Source organism: Apis florea, unplaced genomic scaffold (genome assembly GCF_048593485.1).
Source record: "Apis florea isolate Af1SG1 unplaced genomic scaffold, ASM4859348v1 contig_2411_pilon, whole genome shotgun sequence".
NCBI lineage: Eukaryota > Metazoa > Arthropoda > Insecta > Hymenoptera > Apidae > Apis > Apis florea.
Window position 1 is genome coordinate 400,492 of NW_028256580.1, and position 20,365 is coordinate 420,856.

Sequence of the window (20,365 nt, forward strand, 5' to 3'; positions counted from 1 at the left end):
ATTATACAAAGAAAATGATTAATAGAAGATTTGTATTAAAATTTATTTGAATTTCCCGGTCCTCGCGAACGATAGAAAAATCGATTTGCGAGTATAGTATCGATTGCAACGACCTGACGCCTTACCTCGCTAGAAATGATACTTTGGTGATTGGTGACGCACGGTAACGGGTGACAAAAATCCTCTATGGTGAAGTTTTAATTTCATTCAGCGATATATTTTCAACGAGTAAGTTTTACTAATTCCTTTCAAATTTTTTTCATATATCGTTCATATATCAGATAAAATATATATCTTTCTAAATATTATTACGCCGTATTTAATAAACAAAATGCAAATTCTTCGTACATTCTAAAAGCAATACTCGCGCGTTATTCGAATATTTTGTTCGAAAAATTGTAAATATTCAATAGCTTTGCAGCAAACACGTTCACGGAAATTTATATCTACATTTCGAAATAGAGCATGAATAAAAACAACGATTAAAAATGTTCTGCGGGTCACGTGTTGAGAAATGTATGTTCTAATTGCTCACTTAACCCCTTTTCGATGTAGAACAGTTGGACAAAATACTGGTAATATCAACTTATTAATGATTAAAATTTTGTATATCTATTATCTGCATCTTGTCTGTTTAATAGTAAATCCTTTCATTATGGGTGATTCTGATGATGAATACGACAGGAAGAGAAGAGACAAATTTAGAGGAGAAAGAACGGAATCTTATTCGAGAGAAGGACGCCGAGATGATAGGAGGAGAGATGATTGGGTGGATAGGTAATTTCTAATTTATAAGCATTAAAATAAACATTGATACATATATATTAAGAAAGATCGTTTAGTTCTTGTGTTCGATAGCCTCTTGTACTTTTAACGATAGTGATTATTCCAGAGAATGGTCCAGTCGGCCTAGACAACGTCCAGATTATAGGGAATATCGTGGAGGTGGAGGTGGAGGACGCGATAGATATAGTCCTGGTAGGTCGCAAGAGATGGCTCCTCCTATGAAAAGGATGAGAGCGGATTGGGATGATCGACCAAGATATGGACATGATTATTATGGAGGTGGAGGAGGTGGTGCAACTTCTTGGGGTCCAGATCATTATCCACCACCCCATCATGGCAATCATCACTATGGAAACCATGGTAACAATAACAGGTTTGTGTTTCTTATGTTATTTCTAATACAGATTTTCTTTTTTTCTTTTCTTTTCCTTTCTTTTTTTTTTTTTTTGTGAATTTGTTCTTGATTTATAAACAGCATTGTCATGAAAAAAAGAGGTTGTATCGCAACTATGCAAAAGAGGAGTCGATTCACTCCAAGATTATTAGCCCGATTGAGGTAGCACTAAAATTTCAAATTTTATTGGCTGATAGTTAATTGTTTCATGTTTTGTGCAGTCGAGAAGTAGCCGGTAACTTCAGCAATTCCAATGTTGAAACTCAACCACCAATGATGTCTTTCAAAGCATTTCTTGGAACTCAAGAAGATTCAATTACAGATGAGGAAGCTATTAAGCGATATAACGAATATAAATTGGAATTCAGAAGGCAACAATTGAATGAATTCTTCGTTGCACACAAGGATGAAGAATGGTATATTTCATTTTTTTCATTCATTAGTTAGATATATATGTTCTTAAAATTAATTCTGATATAACGGAAACGAAGCTCAGTCGTACTTAAATGTGGATATAAAAATAATTAATTTCTACAGTGGCTTTCTTTTTTATTCCCGTTAAAATAATAAACTTGTAATCGTTGTCTCCGCAAGACGATTGTAAACCTTATTTTTTGCACGAAAATTGTATCCACTGTAGAAAATAATCTTTTATTCCTAATGAATCCATCGAACTATCTGTTCGGGTATGTATGCTCAGAGTGCATACGTATATTGAACAGAAGGACGTTAAGGGTGTAGTAGCTTTATAATTTTTGCTAAATTGCAGACACAATTTAATCGGTAATTGCAAGCAATATGACCAGCTCTGTCTATCCCTACAGCGTACAGCCAGCAACGCCTTATGTCTTGGGCACAGGTCACCTCGCTCGTTTATTTTTACGTACGATATTTTATGCATTTCGCGTTTCGCGCATCGCAGAAGAATCGAGATGTTTATTAGGTAGTTAAACAAAAATGCGAGCTGGGCGCGCAAAGCCCAAATATGCTCGCGGTAGGCCGCGTTCTAAACCCGTTTAATTATATTTGACATTACAAAGATATGCTATTGTTGCAATAAATCTCTGAGTCGACGAGAAAACCGAATGCAAGTAAAAATATCAGACTTTACAGGTGAGGCTTCATTCTGTAACTGACAATGTTGACAATAAAATTGATATTTAAATAATCGTCTTGAGGAAAAGGATACAATAATACTTAGTTACAAGGAATGATTCGCTCTAAATATGGATGGGATGCGTAACAATTACTACTTACATTATTCAACACCTATCGCGATAAATTTATCACGATTACATAAATACGTTTATAATTGATTAAAAGCACATTTGTGCTTATATATATATATATATATAAATATATATATATGTATATATTTATACTATATATAAATATATATATTCTCAGTATAAAATTATATTGAGAAATTAGTAGAACTAACTACTATGTTAATTCCAATGCACTTTTTTTTCTGGATAAATGATAAATCCACAAATTGTACGTCTGTTTGCTTTAATTGTAAGATAATTTATTTCAAAATCGATTCAAATACTATACTCTTTTATTATCAGGTTCAAAATAAAATATCATCCAGAGGAATCAGTAAAGAGAAAGGAGGAACAAGTGGCAGCTTTAAAGGTAAATAAATTATGGATAAGATGTAAGTTATAGACTTGATAAATATTTTCTTTATTAAACATTAAATATTTAAAACATTGATCGATATTCCTATATATTATCTTTTTCTTTTTCTTTATAGAAACGCGTTGAAGTATTTTTAGAAATGCTCGAAGGTGAAGAAATAGATAAAGTTTCCGTAGATGCCGATCAGGCTGATGCGTTACTACATTTATTAGATGCTGTGGTCATTAAATTAGAAGGTGGTACAGATGAAGATTTACAAGTTTTAGACGTAAAGCAAATAAATACAATTATAACTAAAGATACAATCAAAGATAAAGAGGACATCAAAAACAAAACTATGAATGATAAGAGAATTGATAACAGGTATGGATTAATATTGGATTAATTAATGGAAAAAAGAAAAAATATAATAATTTTGATATGATTATGAATTTTGTAGCGATATGAATAAAATGGATGAAACTTCAAGGACAGAGAAAAATTTAAAAAATGGACAGAATGCAGATGTTGAAGATAAAAACACAGAAAAAGATGAAACTTTAACAGAAGAGATTGAAAAAATAGAAGAAAATACAGAAGAAACAAAAAAAGAGGGAGATTTAGATAATGCAGGTATGTCTTCCGTTTATTAAGTAATATATGTTATTATTCAAATGTAATTTTCAAGTTTTTTTTATAGATAAAACAGAGGAAAGTACTACTAAAAAAAGGAAACGAACTGATAGTAATAGTAGTAGCAGTAGCAGTAGTAGCAGTAGTAGTTCTTCTGGCAGTGATAGTAATAAACCGGATACACCGAAAACAGAAACTCGTAAGTTTGAATATTATAATTTTCTTAAAATTGCGAAATATTTTAATTTAATTTGTTTCTAGATATAACTGAAAAAATGGATGTTAATGATGAAAATACAGATGCACAAGATGGTAAAGAAGACGATCGAGAGATTAAAGGGGATAGTGAACCACAACCAGAAGCTAAAAAGACTGCTATGGAACCAGAAACAGTAATTGATTTAGCTAGCGAAGATAAAGAAAAAGAACCCAGAGCATTACACAAGACTAGCAGCATTTTCCTTCGTAATTTAGCACCTACGATAACAAAAGCAGAAGTTGAAGCGGTTAGCTACTATAAATATATATATATATATATCATAGATTATCTATCAATTATACTAAATAATTTTTATTAAACAGATGTGTAAACGTTTTCCTGGATTTTTACGAGTTGCCATAGCAGATCCTCAACCAGAAAGAAGGTGGTTTAGAAGAGGATGGGTATCTTTTGAAAGACAAGTAAACATAAAAGAGATATGTTGGAGTTTAAACAACATTCGAGTATGTTAAAAAAAAAATAATTAAAATACACATGAATAAAAAATATAGAATAAAAATTAAAATTTATTAATTTTTATAGTTACGCGATTGTGAACTTGGTGCTATAGTAAACCGAGACCTTTCTCGTCGTATTCGTACAGTAAATGGTATAACATCACATAAACAAATAGTCAGACACGATATCAAATTAAGCGCTAAAATCGTACACAATTTGGATAGCAGAGTTGGTTTGTGGACCGATGAAAAAAAAGATGATAATACGCTTAAACAGGACGACGACAATAAAGAAAATAAAAGTATTCAAAATGTACATGAAGTTGAGCAAGCTGTAAGACAGCGATGTAATTATATGTTTAATTTAGATTTGTAGCATTCTCGTTAAAATATCGTGATATATGTTTTTACAGGCATTTGGATTGTCATCTAAAAATCCGGTATTGAAGAATATAACTGATTATCTGATTGAAGAAGCATCGGCTGAAGAAGAAGAATTATTAGGAATGTCTGGTGATCAAGAAGAGGGTCAATTAGGAGGTGATGGAGATGGTCCTATTGAAAGAGATCCAACGCTTATCAAGGTACTAAAAATATACAATCAATAGTATATAATTGAATATTCGTTTATTACTATTCAAATGTTATTTATTTCTAGGTGTTAGACAGATTAATCCTTTATTTACGAATAGTTCATTCAGTTGATTATTATAATCATTGTGAATATCCAAATGAAGATGAAATGCCAAATAGATGTGGCATAATGCACGTCAGAGGATCTCCTCCTACTGCCAAAGTTACTAGTACTGAGTTATCAGAATATTGTCGTAATTTTGAAAGCAAAATGACAGCATTTTTGCAACCAATTGCAACTTTATCTCAAGAGGAATTTGATAAATTGGGTGCTAAGAATGCCGAAGCGTATCCTTTATTTTTTTTTTTCTTGTATTGATACATTTTTCTTTTTTTCTTCTATTGTTAGGATTTTTTCCTCTTTCTTCTATTTTTTTCTTAATCTTTTTAAATTAGTGAGGTAGAAAAATTCGTTCAAGCCAATACACAAGAGTTATCGAAAGATAAATGGTTGTGTCCGCTTAGTGGGAAAAAATTTAAAGGACCAGATTTCATTCGGAAACATATCTTCAATAAACATGCAGAAAAAGTAGCAGAGGTGAAAGCGGAAGCGGAATATTTCAACAATTATTTAAGGGATCCAAAAAGGCCCCAGCTTCCCGAACATCCAGGAAATAAAGCACCTCCAAGAGAAAATTTACGCGAAGGATTTACCCCTTATGGATGTAGCACGTAAATATCAAATACTTTTAAATTCGTTTCATTGAAACTGATAAAACAAATAAATTTATCATTTACATTTTTATTTCATATTAATATAATCTAATTATTATAATAATCAATAATAAATAAAATGTATAATTCTATTTCTAAAGATTTGGAAGCTATGGTAGTGGTTACGGTGGTAGCAGAGGAGGGTATGGATCAAGTTACGGCGCAGGATTTGGTGGTGGGTTTGGAATGCCACGTTCCAATCGTGGTGGTTTCAACAGAGGACGGTAAGATATTTTATATTGTTTTATCGTGTAACTCGTTCTTCAAATCAATTTGGAATACGATGAAAAACAATAGAGCTTAGGAATACTTGTAAAGATTTTTTTCCAAAAGTCGATCAGGATCGGTTTTTCTAAATTTATTTTCAATGTTTTGAACGTAGTGATACGCTGTTTTACAGGGTTGCACCAGAATCAACTTCGAGGCCTATTATTAATTATAATGATTTGGACCATCTAGACATGGACATATTCTAAGTTTTGTCAAGTATTGATTGAATTTTTTTTTTGAATATTCTCGTGCTAGCAGATTTTAATCTGGATTATGTAACACGTAATGTTGTCAATTGTGCAATGAACGCAATGTGTTACAAAATCAGCACATTTTTGTCTTTTTTGATATGGGATAATTTTGATAACTCATATATGATAATATATATATATATATATATATATATATATATATATATATATATATATATCATATTCTATATTTTAATAAAAACAATTTTTCATATAGTGTTCTTTAATGAAAAGAAAGACAGGATCGGCAAATATGATCTTATAAGCCGAGAAATAGCAAAATAAACTTATTTTTAATATTTATATATGCTTTTATTTTATATCCCATATTTCCTTCTATGTCCAGTTGGTCGTACATTGTGGATTGTTTTTAATTGTTTTAAAACTAATACTTACACATAGTTATTTTTTGCAATAAGTATTTTGCTAAGAAAGTAAAATTTATTAATTTTTATTAAATATTACAGTGGCGGAGGAGCAGACTTTCGACCAGTCATTCATTATCGGGATCTTGACGCACCAAGAGAACCAGATGAATTTCTTTAAATAGCATTAAAAAACGAAAAAGCAAAGGATTAAAAGAAACGAATTGGTAAAAGCAATACGAAGGTTTGTGTATTAGATGTATCTGTATATAACAAATCGTAGAATCATATACATACATATTATAAGACTTTATACAAATGTCTACAGTCACTTGTATACAAAAATATATCTACGTATTCTAATGTGTGTACAAATTGACGCACTAGTAGAAAAATGCACATTAAGAATAAAGATCTCCTATTTAGTAAATAAATATTATAATATTTGCAATATACATGAAAACAATGTTTCGTCGAAATAATGGATAATATAGATAGATTGCAGTAAAAATGTATTTGTAATCTATCATATGATACAATAATAAAGTATATTGTTTCCTAATTATATTCTGATAATTAAGTATTTCATTCGTGAAACGTTTATTCCGTACCATTGCTCGTTTATACAGCACAGTTATGTACAACGTTTAATTATATTAATAAAAATACTGTAACGCAATATAAAAAACATCTTCAATCAGATGCGTAAGCATCTAAAGCTAAGAGAATCGATCCTTGCAATGTCTCTCATCGCTTCCATCACCGCAATCATCAATCCCGTTGCACTTCATTCCTTTCGTAATGCATCTATTGTTTCTGTGCGAAAACGAATGGCATCAGATATTTATTAATTAATCGATTATCACTATTGACTTACTGGCATGTGAATTCGTGTTTATTACACCGTCCTTGGCATCCATGAGGTTCGTCAGATCCATCGAGACAATCTGGTAGGCTATCGCAGAAGCGAGCTTTTGATATGCATTGTCCATTGCTGCACGTGAACTCGTTTTCCGAGGGGCACGCTGGCATGAAAAGAAACGTTGTTGCAAACGAGTTACGCGACTATGGTGTTAATAAACATAAGCGTGCAAGTTGCATTCTTTCAGCATAGCATGGCAAACTACGATATTTAAATTCGTATCGTACGAGAGCTTAAATAAAGTAAAAAGCTGTTATATTGAAAGAAATAGTAAAAATATTTTTTTGCTCATCAAAAAAGCGTGCAGTGGCAATTATCAGGCAGGCGTGCTTCGTATGAAGCGAAAATTGAATGCATATATCAAATAAACGAGTATGTACTCACACCCACCGAGATTATGACCTACGAAGAAGAACAGAAAAAAACTTTAACCCAGAAAAGAAAAGAAAATCAGTGAGAAGGAAATGTGTGTGAAAAAAAGATAAATAGAGAAACTGTGTTGCCGACGATACACGAATAACTCGACGGTCGACGAACTATATCGTTAGTATAATCTCGGGGAAAATCGAGTCCTACGATTATCCAATGAATCGCGTGAGAAAAAATACATACGTATGTTGGCAATTACTTTAATTTTGACAAGTCGATAATCCGCAAACCAACGGCATACGTTTCTCGTGAATGCAACAAGTAGTTACGCATATCTTACCTAGAGTACAATTAATCTCGTCGGCTGCGTCCCAGCAATCTATCTTGCCGTCGCATCTTCTTTCCAATGGAAGACAGGAAGTCTCGTTACCACATTGAAAATGTGTCTGCAAATCGCAATCTGCAAGAAGAGACAATTATTTTTATCATTCTCATATGTTTATCTCTCCACGATCACGAAAGTCTAAATTCATGCATTCTTCTGGTTTTGTTTTAAAATCAAATGCGTTGCTGCCTTTTTTACCATCGAATTATTATATATTGTAACAAACCAATAAAGAGTGAAGCCTCACGGTGGCAAAGTATCTGCAAATCCGATCACGGTAAGAAAGTCGTGAGTCGCGAAAAACTGGGCTAATGCTATATGCTCGTACATACCGCAATTGTATTCGTCCGAATGGTCGTAGCAATTCATATGTCCGTCGCAATGTTTCTCGAGTGGGATGCATAATGTGTTTAGACAAGCCCATTCGTTGTCCAGGCAATAATGTTCCATTTCAACGCATCTTCAGAAACGGAAAAACGTCAAATTAACAAAACGAAACGAATTCGAATTACAATCGTTTTATGCGGGTATGCGAAATGCGAACCTAAAAGCATCGGTGTCAAGACGATGACACTTTTGTTTGTTGATAAGACAGAAACCGGCACATCCGGTTGGATCTTTGGAATCGTTGGGTATCCTGCAAATCGGTACTTCCTCGTCGACAAGAGCAACGCAAACCTCTTTTGGCAAACAATCGTCGCAGTATCTGGTGGAATTGAGACTCGATTCGATAGGGCTCGTAACTTCCGTTTCCGCTTCCGATGTTAATCGAGTGTGGCTCTCCGGAAATGACGAGTCGCTGTTTAAAAGAATATTTGGAACGAAGGTGCTGGTAGCAGGTAAGAGTTGCGATGGTTTTGTTGATGACGTCGTGGTTGTCGTCTCGTTCTGTTGTTCGACGTTATTATTCGAAGACGAATTGTTAGTCGAAGATTTCAGGTACTGTTGAATAACCTGCAACTTCTCCGGTTCTGTAACAAATCATTTCCACGTTACAATGATTACAAGTAATATCGAAAATGATTAAACGAAAGCAAAGACGAATATCACCTTCAATAATCGAAAAAGAAACCTAACGTCGTTTATCAGTTAACTAGAAAACGTGTCTTAATTTAATTAGAAACGTATCTTCTATATATATCTAAATACACTATAAATGAAACCTAATTTCACTTTAATATAATTTTTGATATACGTATATTTCTATCAAACTTGTATTATATATTTATATGGTTGATATATGCTTGTACCAGATATGTATGTATGTATATTTGTGATATACATGAATACAGGATATCTCACCATTATCATTTTAATTTATGTCACTGTCATTATCCTCAGCGAAAATTATTTCAAGAATGCACAACGCGATACAATTACTTTGTTGTAGATGAACACATCAAATTACACGTTATTTGATATATTGTTAAACACAACATTTTTTTTTTCTCCCTTTTTTCCAAATTCCCTTTTCCTACTTTTTCTTACACTTTTCCGAATTTCTTGTTTCGAAATATTTACATACAAATTCATTTCAAACAAAACCAAACATTCTCAAACAAAATATTTTTGAATTTCATAAAATTGATCGCCGCGTTTCTTTCTTTAATCCTCGAATCTGTCGATCGAGGAATACATTTTGTTTATAAATCAAATGGCAACCGAAAAATTTTGAGGATCAGCGCCATCTCGCGTTTGGATCACCGAAGCTTCGATTTGTTAATAGAAAAGCAGAATGTGCAAGGAGGTATTCGACGGACAAGGAGAGCAACACCGTGCGAAAAGGATGAAAAAAGCGTGCCACTATTTTTGGTTATGCGACTCCTAATATTTTTCTAATATAATTACGTAACTTCGAAAATTAATTAATTACTCGTTTATTGCTAAAAATATCTGCACTTTTGTACTCGCATTTTGAAGCTGGAACCTTAAACAAGTTTCTCATATAAATTTTAACGTGAAATTCTTTCCAATTAATTATTTATTAATAATTAATACGTCAATATGGCGATTGACGCGATCGACACTCGATGCATTTTTCACTAATTTCTCGTTGTTACGAAATTTATTTCCAAATATAAATGCATGCATTTGAAACGTTACATCCTCCTCTATATTCTTGTATAATTTTTATTCATAATTTCGTTCTTATTCGAACGAATAAATTGATTGTTTATCACTAGATTAGACAGTGGAAGCGTTACGATTCCGACATTCTCCGTAATAATCGTTAATAAATAATTAATAAAAAAGAATTTCGCGTTAAAATTTATACGAGAAACTTGTCTAAGGTTTCATTTATAAGATGCGAGTGTAAAAGTGCACAAATTTTTCGTAACAAATGAATAATTAATTGATTTTCCAAGTTGCGTAATTATATTAGAAAAATATTAGGAGCCGCATAACCAAAAATAGTGGCACGCTTTCTTCATCCTTCTCGCACGGTGTTGCTCTCCTTGTCTGTCGAATACCTCCTTGCACATTCTGCTTTTCTATTAACAAATTGGAGCTTCCAGAGTCCAAACGCGAGATGGCGTTGATTTTCAAAATTTTTTAATCGCTATCTACTTTATCGGCGATATGTACGTTTTTATTACATTATATATCCCGTATATGCATAGCTTTACATCAACGATACATTTTTTTATTATGTATGTATAAAAGAAATACACGTATTCGTTTAACAGAAATACAACAATTCAAAATTCAGTTTCGTTCATGAAACATGCGTAAATATTTAAGAAATGTAAACATGATAAAGATGACAGAAAACATGTAAAATTTTAGAAAATTTCCCTCCATTTTCAAGGAACTCAATCGCACGTATGATTTCTTTAACTTATCGTGAATGTACCACTTACCAAGAGCAATATACAAAGCGACAGCACCGACGCCCAAAAGCAACACGATCAACAGAACGAGGGATCTGGTGCATTTAGAAGCCTCGAGAGGATGCTCCAGATGCAGGGTCCAGCCGTGTCTGTGCTTTCGAAGTCTGGCCGGATGCGGAGGTGGTTCTCTTCTGACGCAGCGTCGTAAGTTAATGCGATTTTGGGAGGACGGGGTGTGCGTTCGAGCCGGGAGGGAGTAAGCCCTCTGAAAAAAAAAGAAAAATATCATATCTTTCGACCGCTCGTAAATTCGTAAAACGATAGAAGACAACATTGTTCGCCGCGCGTATAAAGAATAGGTTCGCGATTTACCTGAAGCTCAGCCATTGACACTGCATTCTCTTCGAACCAGCGATGTAATTATAACCATTGATGATCAACAATTGCTTGTTTATTATCGATGACGAATCCGAAAAGTAAACAGAGGCGCGGCAGAAAAGCTAGATATGGAACATTGCCAATTTTTCTCTCGGAAAATAAGCGGGTTAAAATTTTAAATAAACGACTTTCTCCGAGTATCGTCTTTTATCTGGTTTTACGTAATCTTCGATGCGTTAAATATAGTAACGACGTCAGCGAACGGTGTTAAAAATTATGTTTTTTTTTTTTTTTTTTTTTTTTTATACAGAACGAAACGGAGAATAAATTACAACTGTTCGAGAAACTGTTAGGAACGTGTGTGGATGTCGTGCCTTCCGAGGTAATGGTCCGCGTTCAACTGACTACCGTTCTCCGTAATGTTTCGTACGCGACACCTTGTTCCGCTTTCTTTCAAAGTACCGAAGGCGAGATCTGCACGATCGATGCTCGATCGTTAAACAATGAAACAGATTTGAAGCGAGTTTCTTTCGACAAGACTTTTAGAATTTTCTTTGATGGAATCGAAGTACGCGTTGCGGAAGAAACGCGTATGTGTACGACGGCGTGGCGCGTTGCCGGTCGACGATCATCGCGTCTGGCTATAGATAGACGTTTTCTACTTCCGTTCCGTTTTGTTCGTTTAGGGCGGACAAGTGCCAGACACGGCAAGTGCGTTCAAAATCGACTCTCTCCTCTCGTCGAGAAAATAATCATTGACACGTCAAATTTCTCGGATATTTATATGTCTGACAATCATACCTATATCTTTAACTCGATTAATTTTATATCTTTTTCTCAATTCTACGCGTCATTCTAATAATTATCTACAATGAAATCTATAAAATCTATAATTAAAATAACGAGGAAAGGAATGATACGATGTTCGAGTCGCGAAATCGATACTGTAAACAACTGGAAATACTGTTCCGAGTGACACACGACTGTTTAGAATACAAATGAAGTGGAAAAAAGATTTGGTCGGCTTCACACGAAGCCTGTTCGGCCACGATGAATCGTAAAAATTGTTATGCTGTTACGAGATATCATAGGCATACCTTGGTGAATTACCTTGATGACTCACAATTTCGATGCGAAAAGAATGATAAGTGGAAAGATTAAGATTAATAAGTGGAATAGATAGAAAGAAAGAAAGAATTATTTTCATCGCGAAACATTTACATTTTACAGATGAAAATTTATTGTTATAATATATGGATTTCATCTTCTCGGAAGTCTATCTTTATTTTTATTTTATTTTTAATGATTATGATCTTGTATTTGTAATAATATATATACCACCTCTTTTTTTTAAGGAATTCGTAATTCGATTTACGTTTCAAATTATATTTCAAAATTTAATCATTCACTCATTCTCATAAAATAATATAAATAGAACAGCAAGAAAATCTCACGAGACAAAGATTGCGAAAAAGTACGAAATATCATGAAACATTTATAAGATTAAAACGAAATCATGACGACCTATATGATGATGCAATTATGCTTTTAATATCCTTATGTCCGGGACAGCGCGAACGCAGTCCCGACTATCAAAAATTATACGCCCGAGATACCCACATTAGGGGTATTCGCAAGGGTCAGCCTAACCGTAGTGCAATGGAAAAGCCTCGCCCTGGAGGAACCGCCTTCTTGATCACGGTAACCTCTGCGCCAGGTAAGTATGCTTTGCTCCCCTTCGAGTCACGACTTATCCTACCCATTGACCGATATCACCAGCGAGAAACTCGCACTTCTCGTCGCCATCTAGCGGATAATCGGGTACTACACCACCTACCGAAACAACGGTTCCCAACCTACTCTCGTATCTTCGACAGTGGATCCCAATCTACAATCCATCTACCATATATATATATACCAAAAATCGATATCTCGCACTAATCGAGTTTGAAAAATATAATCGAAACGATCGATGGGTGAAAAACATCTCGATCGTCTTTTTTACGCGAAGCACACGCGTAATATACTTATTATTTTTCGAGAACGGAAAAATCATTTTCTATCTATATAACAAACAATTTTGAAAAGGAATTTTAAAACACCTACCTGAAATGTACCATGTTGTTTAACATCCGTGCAGAATATCGATGCCCCCTTAGCGTACCAACGTTCTTGAGAATATATGGAGTTCACCCTCAAACTTAACCGACTTTTCTCCGATCTGATCAAAGCGTTGTTGTCTTCGTTAATCACCGCGGGGTTGGCGAGATTCGCGCAACCATCGTTTCTCTCGATCAGATTTACCGGCGATCCTTCACCGATTTTCTCGGATATCGTGAACACAGAAGACGATTTTTCGTTACCCGTTAACTCGCTCGAGTTGCCGTTCGGCGAGCAAACAGGCAACATAGCGAAATTGCGCGGATCGAGAAGAGTTTGCGGATCATTGGATACTTGCAAACGTTGCTGTTGCTCGTTGTCCCTGTTCTTTCTCAGAACGGTTTCGTTTTCTCTTTCGCCGACTTGGCGCTGTTCGCCATCGATGAACGCGGCAACTTTGCTTCTACAATGCTTGCAGTCTTTCTTCCTGCGCCTTCTATTCGGACGTCTAGTGTCGGTTTGGAGAGCGGTCGGCCGCGCTCGAGACGAGAGAGCACCGTCGACGAAGGTATTCCACGCGACATCCGTATCCTCTTGACATCCGTTGTTCCTCTTCCGATTCGTCACGCGGACGGAAGAGCTGGTGGTGGTAGACGGATCAAGGCCTGCGCTCCGTCGGAACGGAAGCGTCGAGTTGCGCTCGAAGACACCGGCGATCTCTTCTCGCCCGTCCAACGATCTCGTCGACGTGCCGCGATCTCCGAAAAATCGTTGGGCACGATTTTCGTTCGAAGCTCGAAACGACGGGGCATGCGTCGAGGTATCCTCCGTGCCAGGCAAAATATCCTCGTACACGTGGGTATCCTCGTTCGAAATCTCTCGTGGTTGTTGCTCTTCCTCGAAACCTTGATTCTCCATCTACGTTCGAAAAAAGAGAAGAGCATACAGTTAGAACGAAACGAATGATTTTTTTGACTTTTCGATCTCGATCGATTCGCTTTATATTAATTATCGTTAATGTTCTTGACGATCGTCGTCGATTAGTCAATTAGAGTTTTTTTTCTCTCGAGTAAACGAGGCAGCAACGATTCGTTCATCGATTCCTCCATCGAATGTGGGTAGAGGAAACGTTAGAGATTCTCACGATAACCGATTCGACCTTCTTTATAACCGTTAAATTAATGAATATCGCGACCAACTATTATATCTCACGGTATTTCGTCGATCAAGGGCCTAATAATTATCGAGCGCGATCGTTTTTCAATTCAAGTGTTTTTCTCTTCGAACGAAATAATTCGAAATTCGTTCGATTTATTTATTTCGGAAAAGAGAGAAAAAAAAAAATTAATACCCACAATTGGATGGTGAAGAGTTGGAACGAAGGAGCGATACGTTAGGGAGGGGCTATTACAATTAACGGATCGGCAATCTTTGTGGAGCTAAGTAAATAGCGCGAGGGGCCCGTAAATTGAACGGCGAAAAAGAGCGGCGCGGAGAAGAGAGAGTTGCGAGGGAGCGAGGGAGAGCGGAATTAAACGTCTCGTTGGGGAGCATCCCGACGATTGTCGCAATTATCGCGACTTGACTCTCCGATTGATCCCGTCAAAAGCCTCTCTGACGTCATCGACCTCGTAGATTTTTCGGTGGATCTTATATCTAGTCCGAGGACGCCTTCCAATTTTCGAAGCGAAATCGAAATCGTTTAACCAAATCTTAAGCGAGAAAATAAAATCGACGCGGTTAATCTCCGGCGTTCTTATTAGAAACGGAATCGAAGCCCAGAAATTAATTCCGCGCTCTCTATCGGCTCTGAGTCAACCTCACGGTGACGCATTCCACGCGTTTTCTAAAAGGATTGCGTACACAACGAAACGCGTTGCTTCTTGCTCGTTTGAAACCACTCGTCCAATGGGAAGAGGGGAAAAAATCTCGAACGTGCGCTGAACGTGAAAAGGATGACTCGATGTGGCAACGATGTGTGAAATCACGCGGAACCGGATTTAAAAAGTAAGCAGGAAAAATACGTTGAACGTTTTTCCTATATAGAATACGAAACGACCACTTTTCGATCGTATCGATCTTCGTTCAAACGATACGACTCGCGTTAGCAAGGTAAGTAAACGAAGGGGTCCCGATGAAGAGAAAGAGGAGTGAGAGGAAAAGGAGCAAAGGCGTGAATCGGTCAGTCGAGCCGATGGCTAATTAGTTCTCGTCCACGCTTCTAAGGCTGCCCTCTCTTCTTACGTTGCACCGTTGTTCCGTCCATCGTGCGCTCAATTAGAGGTTAACCAATTAACGAACGCACCGTTCCGCAAAGGGCTCGGCGCAGCTGGCGCCTAACCTCTTTGGCCTACGCTTCGCTTCCTTCCGTTCGCGATCATATACCGATTCGACCGAATAATTTTTCCAAAAGTTTTAAAAAGATCGAGACATGCCTATATTCCTTCGATCATTCGGCGCCGTAATTGGTTCGCCGATTGAACGATTTCGATTGGACGATTTCGAATAAAAGCGCACGAGGCTGCACGTGTAGAGGGCGGTCGTCTCGACAATTAGTCACGTTGCGAGACGACTCGAGTGGCTCTCGAAACTCTGTTCCATCCACTATATTTTCGAATTTAGATCGAGGAAATTCCTTGAGAAATATCGCGAACGGAATATCGGGACAGTTTGGAAGAGCGGCATTCGGTTCTGTAGCACGTGCCGCGCCATATGTCGACGCACGCGTCCAGGCAGTGTTCACAACTCGCTTCGAAACTCGTTCGAATACGGTGAAATGATATTTGAAACGAATTACCGGCATGCATCGTTGCCTTGGATCGTTAACAGCCGCCGAGCTGTTTCGCGATTAAACGCCACCGGCTAATTGCGACTAGTTTAGCGTAGTTAGCGGTGATCGATTATTAATTCCACGGAATATTCGACTTAAATTCTTGCTCGACGTCAGTTGCCTCATCGAATCTATAATTCAACGTGAGTTTTCCCTACGAATAAATTGATATCGAGTGTATTCAACAATCGATCGATCGATTAAAAGTCCGAATGGAAAGTGAAATAAACGAAAGAGGTTATGAAAAATATTTAATCACGATCGTATACGAAATAATGGAAAAAGGAAGGTTCGTATTCATTGAAATTATTATATACTCTGTAGATTCTTCGAGAACGATGATTCCTCCTCATTGTTGTTCCATTCTCGTGCATGGTGATATCGAGGAAACAACAATGGCGCATTATATGAGAGCGTGGTCAAGAAGCAGGCCACGATTTTTCGAGAAGGGATCGCGATTACGACATTCTTCCCGTTTACCCGGCTCCAGATCGGGACCATTAATTCTGCGTTTCGTAGCTCGCTTATTATCCTGCCTACCTTCATATTTGCTTTGCTTTAATTCGTGGACCTCGATATCGGACGACCAGCTAGAACAACGTCCCTTTTTCCCGATCATGTATCCGGTGATGGAAGTAACATATGATAACGGGAAGTGAAGAGAAAAAGTGGAATGAAGAAAAATCTAGTCTATAGTCTGCGTGGGAAACGCGAAAACACTGGTGAAAATGCGCGACATTTAACGATCGTAGAAAAACGAGCGAGTCGATGTTAAAGCGTTCGATAACAACGCATTCGTTACAGTTGCGATATCCTGCCTGAGAAAAACTGGAACGTTACCTATGTAACGTTAATGAACAGAAATTCTTACGCACGGATTTCATATTTTTTTCATCCTACTGTATCTTTTTTCCAAGAAAATCGGAAAATTTATTTGCAACGTTTTTTCTCTAATTGCAAGATAAATTTATCTGAAAAAGAAAGTGAATTCGATGATGGGGGCAAACTTCTTCTATCATAATCACGCTCTCGTCCGAAGGGGGATGTAGCTCAGTGGTAGAGCGTTCGCTTTGCATGTGAAAGGCCCCGGGTTCGATCCCCGGCATCTCCAAACTTTTTTTCTCACCTCTATCATCCATTGTTTTTATTCGACTGTATTCATATTGCCTCCCTTTTCCCTCGATTCGATTGCATCTGCGTAACGAATTGAAAATATAGAGAAGACGTGTCGATTTATATACGAAATAGATTATTCCAAACTTAATAAATCGTATCGATTATTTTATTTAACAGAGTTAAGAAAAACTGCTCGACAGAAACGATTTATTCGAGATAAAAAAAAAAAAAAAAACAATGGGCATTCGAATGTAATAGTTTGGTTTATATTTGCTCGTAATAAGAGCGGTATATCGCGTCGATTATCCGCTAAGTATAGGGTCGAATGCTAAGGGTTATTGGCAGTGAGCATCGGCCGATGACTACACGTCACTGGCATGCACACAGTCGTAATTCATACAGTCGGCTATAATAGCTAGCTCTGGATCTTTGTATCCGTACACAACTATGTACCCCTTGTCTCCTTTCTTCTTCTTCGTTGGCCCTCTTTGCCACGAGCAACACGAATAAATCATGAAATTCATTGCTGACCATTTCTCCAACAAATCTTTATAGAATCACTTTGCGCCAGACTTAATTCGTCTCCTACGAAATTCGCTCGTACCAAAGATAATTGACTGGATTAACGCGTGAAATCATCAACAACTCGATCGTTCTGTATTAAACAAAACTTGACTATTAATCAGCGTGATTATCGACGATAACATGACAAATAATAATAACGAATAATAAGAAGGAAAGATTAAGAATATATAGAGCAAATTTCGAAGAAGATTCGGAACGTTTCGCCGAGTAGCAGTCCCGAGCTCTTTCGATCGTAGCCAAAGATATAAATACCCCGAGTGTACGAACTGTAGTCGAATTGACCGCACAGAGTCAGCAGTATCGCTTCTTCCGTACCGTCCGTTTTCATTTTTCCCCACCACTCACAATTGTAATCGAGAAGTTCGAACAGAATATTTCGTCGACGCGCGACATCTGTATATAGATGTCTGGAAGAGAAGAATTCACAAAATTCCCTAGAGTTTTTCCCTCGTCGTTAAGAGAAGGATTCTTACGTTAATGGCCAATAGGTTTGAGAATGTCGAGCGTGTAGAACGGTGAGGAAAGAGAAAAAGAAGGGAAGAGAAAGAGAGACGATTAACCGACAATGGGACGAAAGAAAATGTTCCGGTTGGCCGCGCTTCGCTAACCGAGGGTCACGCGTTCGCTTTTATTTACACCTGGCACATACGCGTACATGGCGCCCACGCAACGCTGACTCGTGCACCGACTATGCCTGCACCCTGTTCCCCCAATTTTTCCTCCTCTAAACAGATCTCGACCGACGTTATCCGAATCGAGATTCGATGACACGGCTAGATGAACTTTCAACCGAGTTACAGTCGCAAACGGTTACAACTGACGGGATATAAATAAAGTGGCGTTAGTGAGCCAAATCCAGGAAAAGTGTGGTCGTGATACTACCGGCTCCCGCCGTGGTGATGCTCTCGCGATACTCTCTTCGTTCTTTCGTTCCTCCGTTTCCGAGAAACTGTTTGCTAAATCTTTCGATGTTCTAAATACATATTTCTGTGACCTCTTAATTCGAGTTGACTCGCGTGAATTTCCAAAGAGAGATTAACGAGGAATGTTAACGAGGCGTTCAGGGTAGCAATGCTCGGCTTCATGCACTCGACCACTCGAGTGGAATATATATATATATATATATATACGTCATTTTCAACAATGAAGGAACTTCTTTGTTCGAAAAGAAGACCGCGAACTTGTTGACGATCGCCGTCAAGTCCGATCCTTGACTGTGACAAAAGGTAACTGTAATCTGTTATCGTAGTGTGACGATCGATATCCTTGTGCATAGCGAAGCGTGATACAGATCGCGATTAATTGGATCCAATTTTTTTATCGGCCAAACAGTGAAACTAACGAGAGATCTAGGCGATCTACGATTCGGTCTTATATCGAATAAATATTATTTCTCTTAATTGATGTTTGCATTTGTTACGATAAAATCGAAATCGCGAATATAAGGAACGAGAGGAAAGAAGGAACGCGGGAAACTCGAGCGTATGTGTGCTCGAAGTACTAGCTCGAGACGAAATAAATTTTTCTGTTGTTATACAATACTGTACGCGAATGCGCATACAATATGCATAAGACGCGCTACTTTGCAAACTGTCGCATACACAACGGAAAAAAATAATCGTTCGTCGTCAGAAAAACATATCGGATAAAATATAAAATTAAAATATAAAATAAAAAACTAAATGATTTAGCATCATGTTAATAATAATTCTTCTATTTTTTAAAGGATAATAACGAACTCATTTACAAAGAATGGAAAAAAAAAGAAACAATATTTAAATGTAAATAATTTACGTTAAACGATTCTTTTCGATTACCAGAAATTCCTATTATTACCCGGAAGTAGAACGAAGAGATTAACATTTCGAGCAAAATACTAATTGACAACACGCACTCTACCAAGTGAATAAAATGACAAAATATGATTATTTGATGTTTGGATGTCAGCAATATTCGTTTCATTACATATATTGTGCCATTTAATACTGATGCGATATACACGCGTTAAATGTTTGAAAGATAAAATGTTATTTAAAAAATGAATGTTATAAAACTGAATTTACTAATGTAAAAATATACATACATGTATATATATATATATATATTACTCACCTTTGGTATGTTATAATAATCTCATGTTTTCCGTAAAATAAATACAAACGAAACAACTATTTTCAAAAAGATTCAAATTTTTTACTTGGCCGATAGATCGTTAATTCTTCGATCATCGTCACTGTTTATTTCTATCAAACGTCACATGTTGACCCCGCGCGCCGTTCTCTACTGCGGCAACGTGTATCCGTACTCGATGCGCACTTATCACGCATCGATGTTTACGCACCGAATGCCGCGCGCACTGTGAATGACGCGCGGCAAGATATGCCGTGCCGGTCTGGTCTGGTACAGTTGTCAAGTACACAATTCATAGCAACCAATCATGAAACATCTATATATTTAGTCAGC

At 36.7% G+C, this 20,365-nt stretch overlaps 2 protein-coding genes, 1 long non-coding RNA gene and 2 other non-coding genes across 13 annotated transcripts; 3 read left to right on the forward strand and 2 right to left on the reverse strand.

Annotated features, from left to right (window-relative positions):
• The first annotated feature begins 93 nt into the window (after window positions 1-93).
• Ars2 (arsenic resistance protein 2) lies at window positions 94-7,074 on the forward strand. 7 transcript variants are annotated; one of them, XM_086905343.1, is made up of 16 exons: window positions 94-228; window positions 642-777; window positions 893-1,159; window positions 1,402-1,596; window positions 2,752-2,818; window positions 2,940-3,187; window positions 3,264-3,436; window positions 3,504-3,635; window positions 3,698-3,942; window positions 4,019-4,159; window positions 4,239-4,487; window positions 4,567-4,737; window positions 4,812-5,074; window positions 5,183-5,458; window positions 5,602-5,724; window positions 6,489-7,074. In XM_086905343.1, the coding sequence occupies exons 2-16, from the start codon at window positions 656-658 to the stop codon at window positions 6,565-6,567; spliced, it is 2,751 nt and encodes a 916-aa protein (XP_086761469.1). In that variant the 5' UTR covers window positions 94-228; window positions 642-655; the 3' UTR covers window positions 6,568-7,074. The 7 variants fall into 7 exon arrangements, with proteins under 7 accessions (XP_086761469.1, XP_086761471.1, XP_086761468.1 ...); XM_086905345.1 differs by having other exon boundaries at window positions 4,239-4,466; XM_086905342.1 differs by having other exon boundaries at window positions 99-228; window positions 881-1,159.
• On the reverse strand, window positions 6,615-20,296 carry LOC100872093 (uncharacterized). Of its 3 annotated transcripts, none has more exons than XM_086905346.1 (9): window positions 20,015-20,283; window positions 13,378-14,289; window positions 10,924-11,158; window positions 8,607-9,033; window positions 8,395-8,522; window positions 8,018-8,137; window positions 7,699-7,710; window positions 7,264-7,411; window positions 6,615-7,202 (listed from the first exon to the last, which is right to left on the reverse strand). In XM_086905346.1, exons 2-9 carry the CDS (start codon window positions 14,287-14,289, stop codon window positions 7,106-7,108), a joined length of 2,079 nt encoding a protein of 692 aa, XP_086761472.1. In that variant the 5' UTR covers window positions 20,015-20,283; the 3' UTR covers window positions 6,615-7,105. The 3 variants fall into 3 exon arrangements, with proteins under 3 accessions (XP_086761472.1, XP_012341250.2, XP_086761473.1); XM_012485796.3 differs by having other exon boundaries at window positions 7,693-7,710; XM_086905347.1 differs by lacking the exon at window positions 7,699-7,710 and having other exon boundaries at window positions 20,015-20,296.
• LOC116414286 (U1 spliceosomal RNA) lies at window positions 12,835-12,996 on the reverse strand. Its single transcript, XR_004224762.1, has one exon. It is a non-coding gene; the product is annotated as a U1 spliceosomal RNA (small nuclear RNA).
• TRNAA-UGC (transfer RNA alanine (anticodon UGC)) lies at window positions 17,241-17,312 on the forward strand. The gene has a single exon. It is a non-coding gene; the product is annotated as a tRNA-Ala (tRNA).
• LOC147657982 (uncharacterized) lies at window positions 18,753-20,083 on the forward strand. The gene is made up of 2 exons (XR_015291343.1): window positions 18,753-19,128; window positions 19,629-20,083. It is a non-coding gene; the product is annotated as an uncharacterized LOC147657982 (long non-coding RNA).
• Window positions 20,297-20,365: the final 69 nt, after the last annotated feature.